The following is a 13,500-nucleotide window of genomic DNA, read 5'->3' on the forward strand; positions in this document are numbered from 1 at the left end:
ACGCCTCCCAGAGAGTGTGCGTGTGTCAGCGCGCGATTCTCTCACACCGCCCCCAGGGTCTGGAGACTCGTCACAACTCACGGTGGCCTGAGCAGCAAACAACAGCTGACCCAGCCACCTCCCACCGTCTAAACAGTCCACGCCTACCAGCGGCCTCGGATTGCGCGAAGACCGGAAGCCGTTTTGCCCCGTCTCGCGGGCCCACCGACTGGTGCCGGTAGGAACCGGAAGTTCTTCTGCCCCGATCGTCGGAGCACCTCCTCGTCGACGGCACAGGCGCAGTGGAGGTCGGGCGGAGTTGTGGGAGGGGAGGAGGAAGAGCCGGAGGGGGGCGGGAGCCGGTCCCAGAAGATGGCGGAGGCGGGGGTGAGTTGGGGTACCCTTGCGAAGCGCGGGGGACTTGGTGCTGAGGGAAGAGGCCTGGGGAGGAGGATGGCCTTCGGGGAGAGGAACTGCTTGTGATTTTGCATCCTGGGAACCTTGCTGGCAGATGCGGGTAGCCAGGACCACAGATGGGGCCTGAAGGGCAAGGGGCTCCGCTTACCTGGAGAAGGGTCGGGGAGGTGCGGAAGGGGACAAGCTGGGTCGGGCGGAGGTCATAGGAGAGGCCCAAGCTCCCCGGACAGTGGAAGAGTGTCCGAGAGGAAAGAAGGCTGGAGGACGCCGCGAAGGGCGACCCTGGAGATCTGATGAGGGTGGAGGTCGGCGAGCTGTCAAGCACAGAGCTGTCAGGACTTGGGAAGCTTGTAGCCAGAGAGACTCAGGTTTGGGAAGGGGATGGATCCAAAAGGTAGGTTTTGTAGTAAGTTTAGAATCCGCAGAAAGATGTGTTGATATTGGGTTGAGGAGTGGGACTTTGGCATTTTGGATTGGAATTGGACACCTTTGGAGTAGGTGTGTGGGTAAATGCAGAGAGAACTCTTGTCAGGACGTAGAAGTCGGTTGGTGATAGTTACTGGGATTTTAGGGTTGCTCAGTGGGGATTGGCAATCTGGAAAAGGAAAGCGGTGTGGATGATAGGAGAGGAGGAGGGGGGTGGGGAGAAGTGTGCTAATAAAACAAGTGATCGTGACCCCATGCCCTGTTAGTGTTGGGAAAAAGTTATGAAAGTATGGTGTAGCTCCCTAGACCAGGAAAATATACCATGAAGAGCTTACTATTTTGTAGGATTGGTGAGGAGATGCTTTAAGAAGGAATGGGTAGACTGGACAGCTGCGCCACGGAAACTGGCCCAGATCAGTATTGCGATGGAGCTGAAGACTGCAGGGGAAGGCGTGCTCCAGTCCTAAGTACAGGAAAAATGAAGGCAGCCAAGCAGGCAGTGGCTAGATTGTTTTCCAACGTTGGCGCTTGGCTCTGATTGCCATCCAGTGAGTGAAAATGAGTGAAGGGATTATAGGCTCCCTGAATTATAGGATCTCCACAGAAAAATATTAGTCACGTACTCTTCCTGTTTTCCCCCTTTGATTCTTTCTCTGGACATTACGTTGACGAGTGTGATTTGTTGTACTTCTCAGTACACATCTGACATAAAGTGACCAAACAGTGAATCGTGTACATTTGGGAAAGGGGTTGATTCTTTTTAAACTGACAACTGTTGCTTTTATATAAGTGTGGATCGGGCAGTAAAGGAGAGGATAAAATGTAGTTCAGAAATTTGGAGACCAGTTGTTTTCATCGTTATCAGAAAATTATTCCCAAATGATAGTGTAACCTTTTTAATGACTGAGATTTGACATTTAAAAGTAGTAATGAGATGTGAGTGCTGCCTGATTAATGGTTTCTGTGTTTGGATGTTGACGTAGAAAGGAAAGATGAATCGCAGTGTCTTCAAGGCACACATGTCTGTCTTTCCCAAGTTTTAGTGTCCCTGGACTATGATTCACATCCGTGTGCTTTTATTTAAGGAGAGTTAAACTTTTGCATTGATGTAAGTGTGTTTTTCTTGATGTTTATGCTTATTCTATGTTGAGAATGCCATTATAATTAAGAGAGCACATGATGCAAAAGATGTGCAGTAGTGATTTAATTTTATTATATGACAGGCAGTCATATACCTGAACTAATGTTTTTCCAGTTTTGATGATTTGTTATTGATGTATCTAAACTATTTTTCTTTTTGTTCGGTAGTGTACTTTATAGAAACTGTAGGTCAGGACTCAAGGAAGATTAAAAGCTTTTTATGTACCGTGGGAGATTTTTCTTTGTTAATTTTTGGGAAAAAACCCACGCATTGTTTTGGTATTAACAGTATTTATCAGTATGACTTTAAAAGCTGCCACTAGTGTGGCACACGGATTGTTTTTGTATGATGTTCGTAGATGGGGCAGTGTGGTGAAATGAGAAAGAACTGTACATGAAGCCAGAGTGTTGGGGAGGTGGGGGAGAGCGCTAGTCCTGATACTACCTAGGATACAGTGTTATCATCTCAGAAAGTTACTTAACATTTTTTGTTTTGTAAAATGGGGATTAAATACGCTTGCCTACTTACCAGGATTATTGTTGAGGATCTGTTGAGGGACTGTTCTTTAAATCTTTATACCAAAGACTTCTTCCCTGATCAGCAAATTACTTGTTGAGTAATCTAAAGTTTTCAAATCTAGACTTAAAAAAAAAAAAATGGTGAAGAATCAAATTTATCGTTGATGTAACAGTAATATTTAAAGTTATAGGTACATTTTGTTTTGAAAAAAAATTCCAATATGTAATCAGAAAACTGAACTTTACGTAAAAGTAAACAAATTGGGGGATACTTAATTCCAAGAGCTTTAATTTAAATAACTCACTTCCCTGTTGTGTGACTGATACTATAAACAACATTTTTTTTTTTTTTTTTTTTTTAGGAACTTAGCCGTTGGATAGTAGGGAGTGAGTGAGCTTGTGGAATTTCTTATCCCTTTGATGAGTCTGGTCATTTCCAGGAGTACGCTTTACACATCCGTGATAGCAAGATCCAGTAGTACAGTCTTGATCTTGCCCCCTCATTTGACCACTTTGGGTCTCATTTGCTATGCTGGTAAAATGAGAAAACTGTTAGATCACTGGTTCTTAACTTTTCTTTTGGATCATCGACTTTTTGAGTACTTGGTATAAATTGTGGAACTCTGCAGAAAAACGCACACACACACACACACACACACACAACTCTTTTGTTTTGTTTTGCATCAGGCTGACATACCCCCTAGAATAGAGATGGTCTCTCAGTTCCCTTCTGTTTCTTAAATTTTAGGATACTGTGATTCTAAAGCACTCTTTTATTTTTGTCTCCAGTAATTATATACTATTATATTATTATATAGTCATCAAAGTCAGCTTCTTGGATTTTTAAAATATTAGCTTTTAATTAATTAATTTATTTTTTTTAACGTTTATTTATTTTTGAGACAGAGAGAGACAGAGCATGAACGGGGGAGGGTGAGAGAAAGGGAGACACAGAATCTGAACCAGGCTCCAGGCTCTGAGCTGTCAGCACAGAGCCCGACGCGGGGCTTGAACTCATGAACTGCGAGATCATGACCTGAGTCGAAGTTGGACACTTAACCGACTGAGCCACCCAGGCACCCCAAAATATTAGCTTTTAAAAAACACTCAAACACCAAACAAATACTGTGTTACTTTTAAAGAATGAATGCTTTTGGGGTGAAGTAGGAGACTACAAACAGGCATTGCCAGGGAAGGTTGAATAAACGTCTATGGTAGAATCACGTAAATAGTTTAGAAAGTCTCTAGCTTGAGGAAATAGTCTGTAGCAATGGTGGCTCTTAGTGGGAGGGCACTGCACTCTGGGGGCATTTGGAAATCTACGTAGGGGCATTTTTGGTTGTCTCAAGTGGGGGAGGGGGCATGCGCTGGCAGTTAGTGGGGACGAGCCAGGGACATTAAGTGTTTTGCAATGCTTAGGGCAGTTCCACACAACAAGGAATTGTCCTGCCCAAAATGCCAGTGCCCTCTGACAAACACTGGTGATTGTGAGCTGAGCCTGGCACAATTGAACAACGCTTTTTAAAGCTGAAGTTATTTTGCTCTTTTGGAAACATAATTCAATGCCACATATGCTTTGCCATTAACTCACTTTTGGAAAAAGCACAGACATAAACAAATGATTTGCTAGAGGAATTGGGGCCACTTAAAATGTATATACACTCTTTGTGCTCGAGTGGCTGTTTTAACAGCAGGAGCTGGGGCGGGTTACTGTGTCTGCTGGAAGTCTGGGAAGTGAAGGAACTTACACAGTAAACGTTGGTGTTAAACAGTATGCAAACTGGCCATAGGATTTTTTCTTCTTGGAAACATCTTTTCACACCTTGATGTAAAGGACATTTCAAGACATTGGTACACTTACGATCTTTGTGCTGTTATACAGTTGCCCACTTATGTTGACAATCTCTTACACTTGAGTTAGTTTTTCCATGTCTATCATCTTTTAACTGACCAAATACCCTTACATGTATCCATGTGCTGAAAAACAAGTCTGAGCAGTTGGGCTGGAATGGGACTCAGGGTTTAGAGGGAAGAGGATGATGGGCTTTGGAGTCCGACCTAAGGTAAAATTCCAGTTCTGATACTGCATGTCATGTGACGATAAGCAAGTTTTGCTAAATCTCTTTGACTTTGTATTTCATTTGTGAAATGAGGATGGTAATACTTAACCTTTGGATGATTTTGAAGATTCGAGCTAACTATGTCTGACATGGAGTAGGCCCTCCATCAGTGGGTGCTATGTCAGTAGTCATGACCATGATGATGATGAAGAATTCTGTGGCTACTGAACACCTTGGCAAAAGTAAAGAGAACATACGGCATGCTAATATGCAGGATACGACAGCAAGGAAGAGTCTGCAAAAGCGGATCAGGAGGTGTTTTCTAGACTTTTGAGTTGGTATTGGAGTATATTTTCCCATGAATCAGCCATAATACATACTGCTTTCTGTAGTCCTCTAAGCTGTAGAGCTCAGTTATGCTGTAGACCAAGTTAGGTTTGTGAGGACTAGTTTGAGGACAGAACTCCCTCTGTGAGTGTTGGGCACAGAGCTTTGGATGTGGCAGAGGTTCAGGGAAAAAAAAAAAAACGTCTTTTGTCTGTGTTAATCACATGGAACTGATAGGCTGTGAAAGTTACTAGGACTCACAGATATTCTCATTTTCATACTGAATTTTTTTTTTCTTTTAAGAGAAAGAGGGGGAGAGCGTGCGTGCCCATGCGTGTGAGCGGGAGAGGGGCAGAAGGAGAGGGAGGGGGTCCCAGGCAGGCTCCACGCTCAGCACCGTGCCTGATGTGGAGCTCAATCCCACAACCCAGGGATCCCAACCTGAGATGAAATCAAGAGTCAGACACTTGACCAACTGAGCTGCCCAGGTGCCCCTACACTGATTATTTCTAAAGTCAGCACCCCCTCCCCAGTACCCAGTTTACACATGGGTTTTGTTTGCTCATAGAATGCATCAAATGTTATTTGCCACGCACAAAGGAAAGATCACTTTGCATCAGATGTTATTTGCCACACACAAAGGAAAGATCGCTTTGGTTAGACGAACAGATACCTAGACTGATGGTGCTGGCACAGTTCTAAGCTTTGGGAGTCAAGAGCCGTGTGGCTCAGACTCCTTGGAGTCCAGCCATGGATTACCCTTCATTTTCTTCGTGTCCTTTCTTCTGCTTCCTATTAAAGATTTATCACAAAAGCTCCTGGGGTTGCAATCAGGGCTGACTGGGTCCAGGCAGGGGTGGGACACAGCTGTGGCCTGCCGAGGGCAGGCCAGGTCTGGTTTCTGTGCTTGATGTGTATGTAGGTGAGTGGGTGGTGGTCTGTGTTTTGTAAGATGCTCCTGCACGAAAATTCAAATACATAAGCATTAAACAGTAAAACAGGTCATGTTGTTCCCCTCGGGAGGTCATCCTCATGAGCAAGTCACATGTTATTGTGGGCATTACACAATTTTCAGTCAGAATATGTTGATGTTATATGTTAATTCTTTTATCGTTTGTAAAGTTATACAGATCTTTACCTAAATCTCCAGGCCCATCTGTTGTAACTGATAGGGTTGGAGATTTAGGTAGAAGAAACAGAAACCTGGATTTTAATCTTCCAGACTCTGGTGGTACTGTCTCAGGTACCCTGCTCTGCTCTTCTCCGAGGTGGGGCAAGTTGTTTTTATTATTCATCTAACCTGTGAGCCTCACAGGTCACTTGTTCTGTCCTGGTAAATATATAAATACAGGTAAATTAAAAAAAAACACTTTTTCATTACATCATGCCTAAAAAATCCTTTTTAAGTCACTTCTTATTCAGTAAGTAACTAATTTACATAAATATATAAGCTTGTCATTTCATTATTAGTACTTTGAAATTAATTAGTATTGAAATCAGAAAAATTGCAGGATCACTTATTAGACAAACATTGATTTCTTGTTTCTTATCTCTTGCAGGATTTCTGGTAGGTCCTCTTTTAGGACAAGATGCTGTAACTGTAGGATCACCGGCCTGCTTCGATTCACAGACATTTGGTTTTTCCACTGGGAAGGCTTTTTTTTTTTTTTTTTTGTCTTGCCGGTTTACTGAACTTATGAAACCATGGCAGAAGGAAAGACAGAGTCGCCTGGGCCCAAAAAACGCGGCCCCTATATTTCATCTATCACTAGCAGGAGCGTGAACTTGATGATTCGTGGAGTGGTGCTGTTTTTTATTGGAGTGTTTCTTGCATTAGTGTTAAATTTACTTCAGATTCAGAGAAATGTGACACTCTTTCCGCCCGACGTGATCGCGAGCATCTTTTCTTCAGCGTGGTGGGTGCCGCCCTGCTGTGGCACAGCCTCAGGTATGTGTAGGCTGCTTCTGTGATGCTTAGAAAGGAAGCAAGCAGGGCACATGAGTTCTGATGTCTGAGCAGGACTTATTTTTCCTGGCTTTAATTTAAATGCAGTACGGCAGACCCGTTTTAAATGAGTGGTTTGATGAGTTTAGGCAAATGCGTGCAGTTGTGTGACCCACCACCACAGCCCGTCTGTGGCACATTTCCGTCACCCACGGACTCTCTTGTGCCCCCTTGCAGTCCATTCCCCACCCCCAGCCTCAGGCTTCCACTGATCTTTCTGTCCTTAGATTAGTAGGGACAATGTAATGTAATGTAAATGGAATCACTGGGTAGGTACCAGCGTGTCTGATTTCTGTCTGACCTGTGAACATTAAAAACTTAATCCTAAGAGGTACCTGGGTGGCTCAGTCGGTTAAGCGTCCGACTTCGGCTCAGGTCATGATCTTGTGGTCCGTTGGTTCAAGCCCCACATCGGGCTCTGTGCTGACAGCTCGCAGCCTGGAACCTGCTTTGGATTCTGAGTCTCCCTCTCTCTCTGCCCCCCCACCCCCACTCGCATTCTGTCTCTCTCTTTCTCTCAAAAATAAATTAACATTAAAAAAAAAAATTTAATCCTAAAACAAATCTTGCTTGCCTTCAGGTTGAGGCTTTTAACTTCTTAATTTTATCCTTTCTTCAACCCACCTCATATTAAGTCTTACTCTGAGTTATTTTGATGATCATTGTCACTGTTTGGTTTGAAGGGTTGGATCTGTGTATGTTATGGCCTTGTTTTTGAAGTAGATGAAAACTTTAAAGATGGAGTAGTTGTATTCAAGTTTAAAGCTTCATGTGGGCAATAATTTACTTTCAAAATCACCCAAATTCGGAGCGCTAGGTTGGTCAGTCAGTTAAGCGTCTGACTCTTGGTTTTAGCTCAGGTCATGATCTCATGGTTTGTCGGTTTGAGCCCTGCATCCTGACAGTGTGGAGCTTGCTCAGAATTCTTTCTCTCTGCTCCTCTCTCTCTGCCCCTCCCCTGCTTGAGTGTGTGTGTGCACAGCTCTCAAAGTAAATAAATCAACTGAAAAAAAAATTAAAGCTCATGTTATTATTTTTTAGATTTTTGGACATGCTTTCTTCTTGGTATCTTGGTTTCAGATGTATCTTAAGAATAGAGAATACTTAAAGAGATATGTAAGGTAGATTCTCTTTGCTTAAAAATTGTTATCCTATTTCAGGAGTTATTGTAGATCTTTTTTGGTGGACAATGTGTAATGAATAAGGTGGAGCATTTCAGAAAGCCTTTGTAATACCGAGCTTCCATAATGGATACTCTTTAGCTTTTTCCAATGACGGAGACCAACAGATTAATAATATAAAAGAAAGTGATAGAAGGGAGCCATCATTGTGTGGTAGAAGAAAATTCTGATCGAGAGAGAAATTGCTTTTTGGAATGTCCACTTGGTGTCTCATATTTAATATCAGCAACACTACAGTTAATGTAGATCCTTCTTGACTTCCATCCCAGAGCTGGAGGTTGAAGAGTGAGGAGTTAGGTGTGAGATGTTTTAGAATGACCTCGTGGAATCTAGTGGACAATTGCATGGGTTGAAGGGCATTTTTGTCGTAAGGTTCCAGTGTGGTTTATGAATCAATGTCGCTATCACAATATTCACATTAAGGTTTGTAAAGGCAGAGATTCTTAGTGGCCCCAAGATCATTACATTTTCTGAGAGAATAGGCAAACTAGTCCAAATACAGGAGAAAGCAAAATTATATTTTATCATTCTCTGTCATATCTACTAGCCCTCATATATTTTCTTTTCTTTCATCTAAACTCAAAAGACAAAAATTAAGTTTTCCCACCATTTTTCTAGTTTTTTTTAAAGTTTATTTATTTATTTTGAGAGAGAGAAAAAGAGGGAGGGAGGGACAGAGAGAAGGAGGGAAAGAATCCCAAGCAGGCCCTACATTGTCAGCACCCAGCCCGACGCGCTGTGTTCATGTCCTGAACTGTGAGATGACCTGAGCCAAAACCAGGAGTCAGACGCTTAACTGACCAAGCCACCCAGGCACCCTTGGTTTGCTTATTTTCTCCTATGGTATAGCTGCTGTCTGGCTACTAATTGAAGCTCTTTGGGACTTGGAAGAACACATCTTTTCAGGATAGACAAAAGGAAGGTCAGGGGAGAGAAATTCTTATTGAATGCCTCCTCACACGCTAGGCACATCCCTTAACCCCAGGGATGTGTAGGGCAACTCTGGGAGTGATATTTTGGATTGTGCCTCCTTTGGGGGAATGAGGAACCTGAGATAAAGAGAGGGTATCCGTGAGCTCAGGGTCTGAGGGCCAGTGAGTGGTGCAGCTAGGTCAGATGTCACATGCTGGAGAAGGGGAAGAGAAAGCTACTCACACTTCCCTCTCCTCAGGGTGTCTCTTTTGAAGCTTGCAGATGAAGCGCCAGGCTTGGATGGAACATAGTGTTGTGTGATGTATGTTCGTGGATGGGGGGGTGTGCGGGGGCGGGGGGGCAAGTAAACTTGACTGAGGTTTCATTGTACCTCCATTAAGGAGAGGACCAGGGGCTGTGTCCCCCCCTGTGGTGTGGGCACTTTTGCCACAAACTCGTATTTAGGAAAGAAGATTCCAAATGTTAATGCTGCATTTCAGTCACTTTGTCCCTACTTTCCTTCCTTTCCCCAGCCACTAGGTTTGTCACACGTGCAAACTTCACAGCTCTCCGTTTGGGGTATTTACACTTAACATTTCTTGCTTAAGTGTTTCTTCTGAAAGCAGTGCATTCCACGAGGTAACTGGGCAAGTGAAGGTAGAGAGGCATTTGGAAATCTAGATTCCAGTTAACCTTGCTGCTGATTTTGTTGGGTAGGTCATGGTATTTAGTAAATGAGAGCAAAGTACCAGGTTTGTGAAAGTTGGCAAAGGTAGAAAATGGATTTCTGCCCCTCCTGCCCCCAATTTTAGGGAAAGTATCAAGGAAATAAAAAGTCAGTGGTATAAGAAACATAGCGCGTGCAAGTTGACGTGCGTTCAAAGTATGTATATGTTTTTCTGTACGTGTGCTGGAATGCATTTTCAAAACTCTCTAGGTTCTTAACCATCTTAAGTCAGAAAAACTGAAAATTGTACTTTCATTTTCCTGTCCAACAATATTCATAGATTGAGCTCCCTTCTGGAGGTTCTCCAGAATCACCACTTTGTACATGCAAACCAAAGGGCCCCTGGTTATTTGCTACCTTTCCCTATAACACAGTGCCGGAAAATTGGCTAGCCATGCTTCTAGAGGGACACCCAGTAGAGAAGTCTCGTAAATTGCCTTTGCTCTCATTTTCCTTTTTATGGTTCTCTATTTTTTAATTTAATAATGGCTGGTGTTTCAAGCTGATTAACTTCTCTGTGTGTGCAGTGTGTTAAAATCAGTTAGAAACCTCTTGAATGTTACCGAGGGCTGCAAAGGAATCTTTCTGAAGAATGAATAGACGAAAAAGATAACCATCATTGTGTGAGTAACATTAACTAGAGAAACTGACTCGAAAAATCCTAAGTAACCAAATTATGTTCAAACCTATGAAGCTAATGTCTAATGTAAAAAGAAAAAAACAAATCTTTCCAGGTTGGCCAGGCAGTCATTTACCCAGTTCCTGGGGAGCTCCGCAAGACTTCTCCCGCTCTTACCTCCAAGTGTCCAACTTCTGTGTTTCCTCTGTCTCTTTCTTGGTCCAGGCAGGCCCTCTACCAGTCTGATGGGAATTTTCAATTTTTTCCTTTTTGGCTTCTGATTTTGAACTCTGCCTGCTACCCCGTCCTGTGTGGTGCACTTGGTGCTACTGTAGGAGCGTGTTCCTGGTTTGAACCATCTGGTTCAAACTCGATGGCATTATTTCCTGATTCCCAGTGTCTGCAGGGTGAAGTCTCTGATATGGCCCTTGCCGACTTTTATCTTCCTCTGAGGCTTTCTGAAGCTCCCTTTTTGCATGAAGCTTACAACTTGCAGGTGATAGTGGGTATTTGGCAATTTCCGTGCTTTTCCTCAAATGCTTCCCTTGGATTAGAAAGCCCTTTCCACACGCTGACCTGCTGAGTGCTGCTGCCTCAGGGCCACCTCTTCTGTGAAGCTTTCCTGAAACCTCAGCACCCCACTTTCCCTCAGCACATGCCAAGAGAGGACTGGGCCCCCACCAGGCGCCGTCAGTGCTACCCCTAACGTATTACTGTATTGAATTGTTGCTGTGATCACTTTGGGGCTGGGATCGTGTTTTGCTCTTTTTTCTTTTCAAATCCCCAGCAAACGTCAAGAACGAGACACATTATGGGAGCTTAAGTATTTATTGAATGGAACGTTGCTTATCCTGTAGCTGTTTTCCATGAAAGTCTATCTCGTTCAGTGGCTTTGTTTTTTCAGCCCCCTTTCCTTGCAAAACATTTGATTTCACTGTCCCTTGTAGTGTATCACTGAATTAAACACACTTCCATCCAGAAAACATGATGACTTAATATTGATGTCTTACAAACTTATTCTGGTTTTGGCTTGGTAGGCTGTAACTGGTCCCTGGGAAATAACTTAAATCTATCCCAAGCAGTGTTAGTTTGCATCAGAGAACCCTGCGATTAAGCAGGACGATGTTTGCATGTAATGTTACCCTGGCACGATTTTAACGGTCTCTCTTGTTAGGATAAGAAAGTGGAGAAAGAGGAAAAGAGGCCCAGACATACTTCTGCTGAGCTCTCAAACAGTGGAGCCTCACTGAGCTGTAGATATTGTGATCAGACTCTGCCATGCCTTTATTTAAAGGGAAGGAAGAAGACATTTAATGGGAAGTGACAGGCTTCCTCGAATTCTCCTTCTCAGGGAGCATCCGAGAACCATGCATACTCAATGGATTTGATTTTTATTGGCAAATCCCAAGGTTCTCAGCGTGGCAGTTTAAATTCCTTTTTGTGTTTTTGCTTTCTCTCCTCAGTTGTCTCTCCCTTGTGAGTCTGACATCACATGCATACAAATCTAGTCAATTTTACTTACTTATTTCTTTGCACACACGTCAGTATTCTCTATGTGATAATTCTTTACCTATGGCATCAGCTGCTGAGGCAAATTGACTTGGAATGCCTGATCTTAGTTGATTTCACTCAGCAACAGGCAGAGGGAGGAGAGGGAGAGTGAGAGTGAGGAATGATATGAGCTGTTAGTTTCATGACCCCTTGAGAAAAAAAAAAAAAGAGGTAACATTCATTTAGATATATTTCAACGGTTAGGCATGCTTGGTGCCATTTTAATTTTGTAGAAATTTGGAAGTGCTGTCAGTTAACCTCACAGGATTTTAGAGCCGAGCCTTTTAAATAGGAATAGGATATGAAAGTTTTAAATTTACTAACAGATTTTGGAGGTCTGCATGGCTGAAATTTGTTGTTAATCTCTTGATGGTCTGCGAACCCGCTATGCTCAGCAAAAGCCTAACTCAGGAGAGCGCTTTCAGATTTGTAGATTAGGACACAGATATATCATTGTAGCAGCTCACCTCCAGATGGTAGACTGCTCCACTGGTCTGCTAGCCTGCGATTTGTGATATTAATTGATTTCCATTTTTCCTTAATGATTGGATGCATCATTTGTTAAGGTACAGCTAGCCACTGCCGGGCCAGGCAGGGGTTCCTGGTCCTCAGGCACTCAGATCTTGGTACAGTAATTTCAAGATACATCATAGGTAGCATTGGACCTTCTAAACATGCTTTCAACTATTGTAACAGTTGTGTCTTTAACTTAATGGCAACATACCCATTCTATTTTTAGGAAGTTTAGCAAATCAAAGCTGCCTAGCTATTTCCTGTTTAATTTAATCTGTAAAAGTACATTTTCCTTATAACTTGCTGAAGACTGTTTTGATTCATTAAGGTCTTTTTTTAATGACCAACTTAGCTTTTAAAATCCTCTCCCATTAAATGAATAAAATGTTGAAGTTTGACAAGTATTTTAATTAAAAATCGGTGCAAGTTGGGGCGCCTGGGTGGCGCAGTCGGTTGAGCGTCCGACTTCAGCCAGGTCACGATCTCGCGGTCCGTGAGTTCGAGCCCCGCGTCAGGCTCTGGGCTGATGGCTCGGAGCCTGGAGCCTGTTTCCGATTCTGTGTCTCCCTCTCTCTCTGCCCCTCCCCCGTTCATGCTCTGTCTCTCTCTGTCCCAAAAACAAATTAAAAAAAAAAAAAAAAAAAAAAAAAGTTGTAAAAATCGGTGCAAGTATTCTGAGTCTCAATCATAGACATTTTGCATAGTTATTCATAACTACACAGTTAACATTAAAGATGTTTTTTCCAAAACTAAGAAATGTACTAAAATCATTCCTCCTTATCTTTTTAAGAGTAAATTTAAATTTTAACTGAAATTTATCGTTCTTATAGATTATATTTCCTAAGTTTTTTCTATGTGCAGAAGGAGGCTCAAATGTAGATTTCTGTTGTAAGTTTCCCCGTTTTGACAATATGACCTAGAGTCTCATTAGAGGGTCAGGGTGCAGGGGAACGTTGGGACCCAGCACTGGGTGCAGGAGACAAGCTGGAGGAACTAAGATAATCTGTGTAGCAGGACAGCCATCGCCATCCGAACGAGCACGGTGTGTGTGATGAGCTTATTATATGCGTTTACGCGTCTAGCTTGCTTTAGATAGTTTGTGGCATTATATAGCATGTTTCATG

General features: G+C 42.9%; 1 protein-coding gene across 3 annotated transcripts in view; it reads left to right on the top strand.

Moving 5' to 3' along the window:
• Positions 1–223: 223 nt before the first annotated feature.
• Positions 224–13,500, top strand: part of INSIG2 (insulin induced gene 2) — a 56,878-nt gene continuing 43,601 nt past the window's right edge. For 2 of the 3 annotated variants that reach the window (XM_058715487.1, XM_058715486.1), the window contains exons 1-2: positions 224–366; positions 6,428–6,816. In XM_058715487.1, the coding sequence (XP_058571470.1) occupies positions 6,573–6,816 (244 nt within the window). In that variant the 5' untranslated portion in view covers positions 224–366; positions 6,428–6,572. The remainder of the gene's footprint in view (positions 367–6,427; positions 6,817–13,500) is intronic. The other variant, XM_058715485.1, reaches the window with a different exon arrangement.

This window comes from Neofelis nebulosa, chromosome 2, assembly GCF_028018385.1.
Source record: "Neofelis nebulosa isolate mNeoNeb1 chromosome 2, mNeoNeb1.pri, whole genome shotgun sequence".
Classification (NCBI taxonomy): domain Eukaryota; kingdom Metazoa; phylum Chordata; class Mammalia; order Carnivora; family Felidae; genus Neofelis; species Neofelis nebulosa.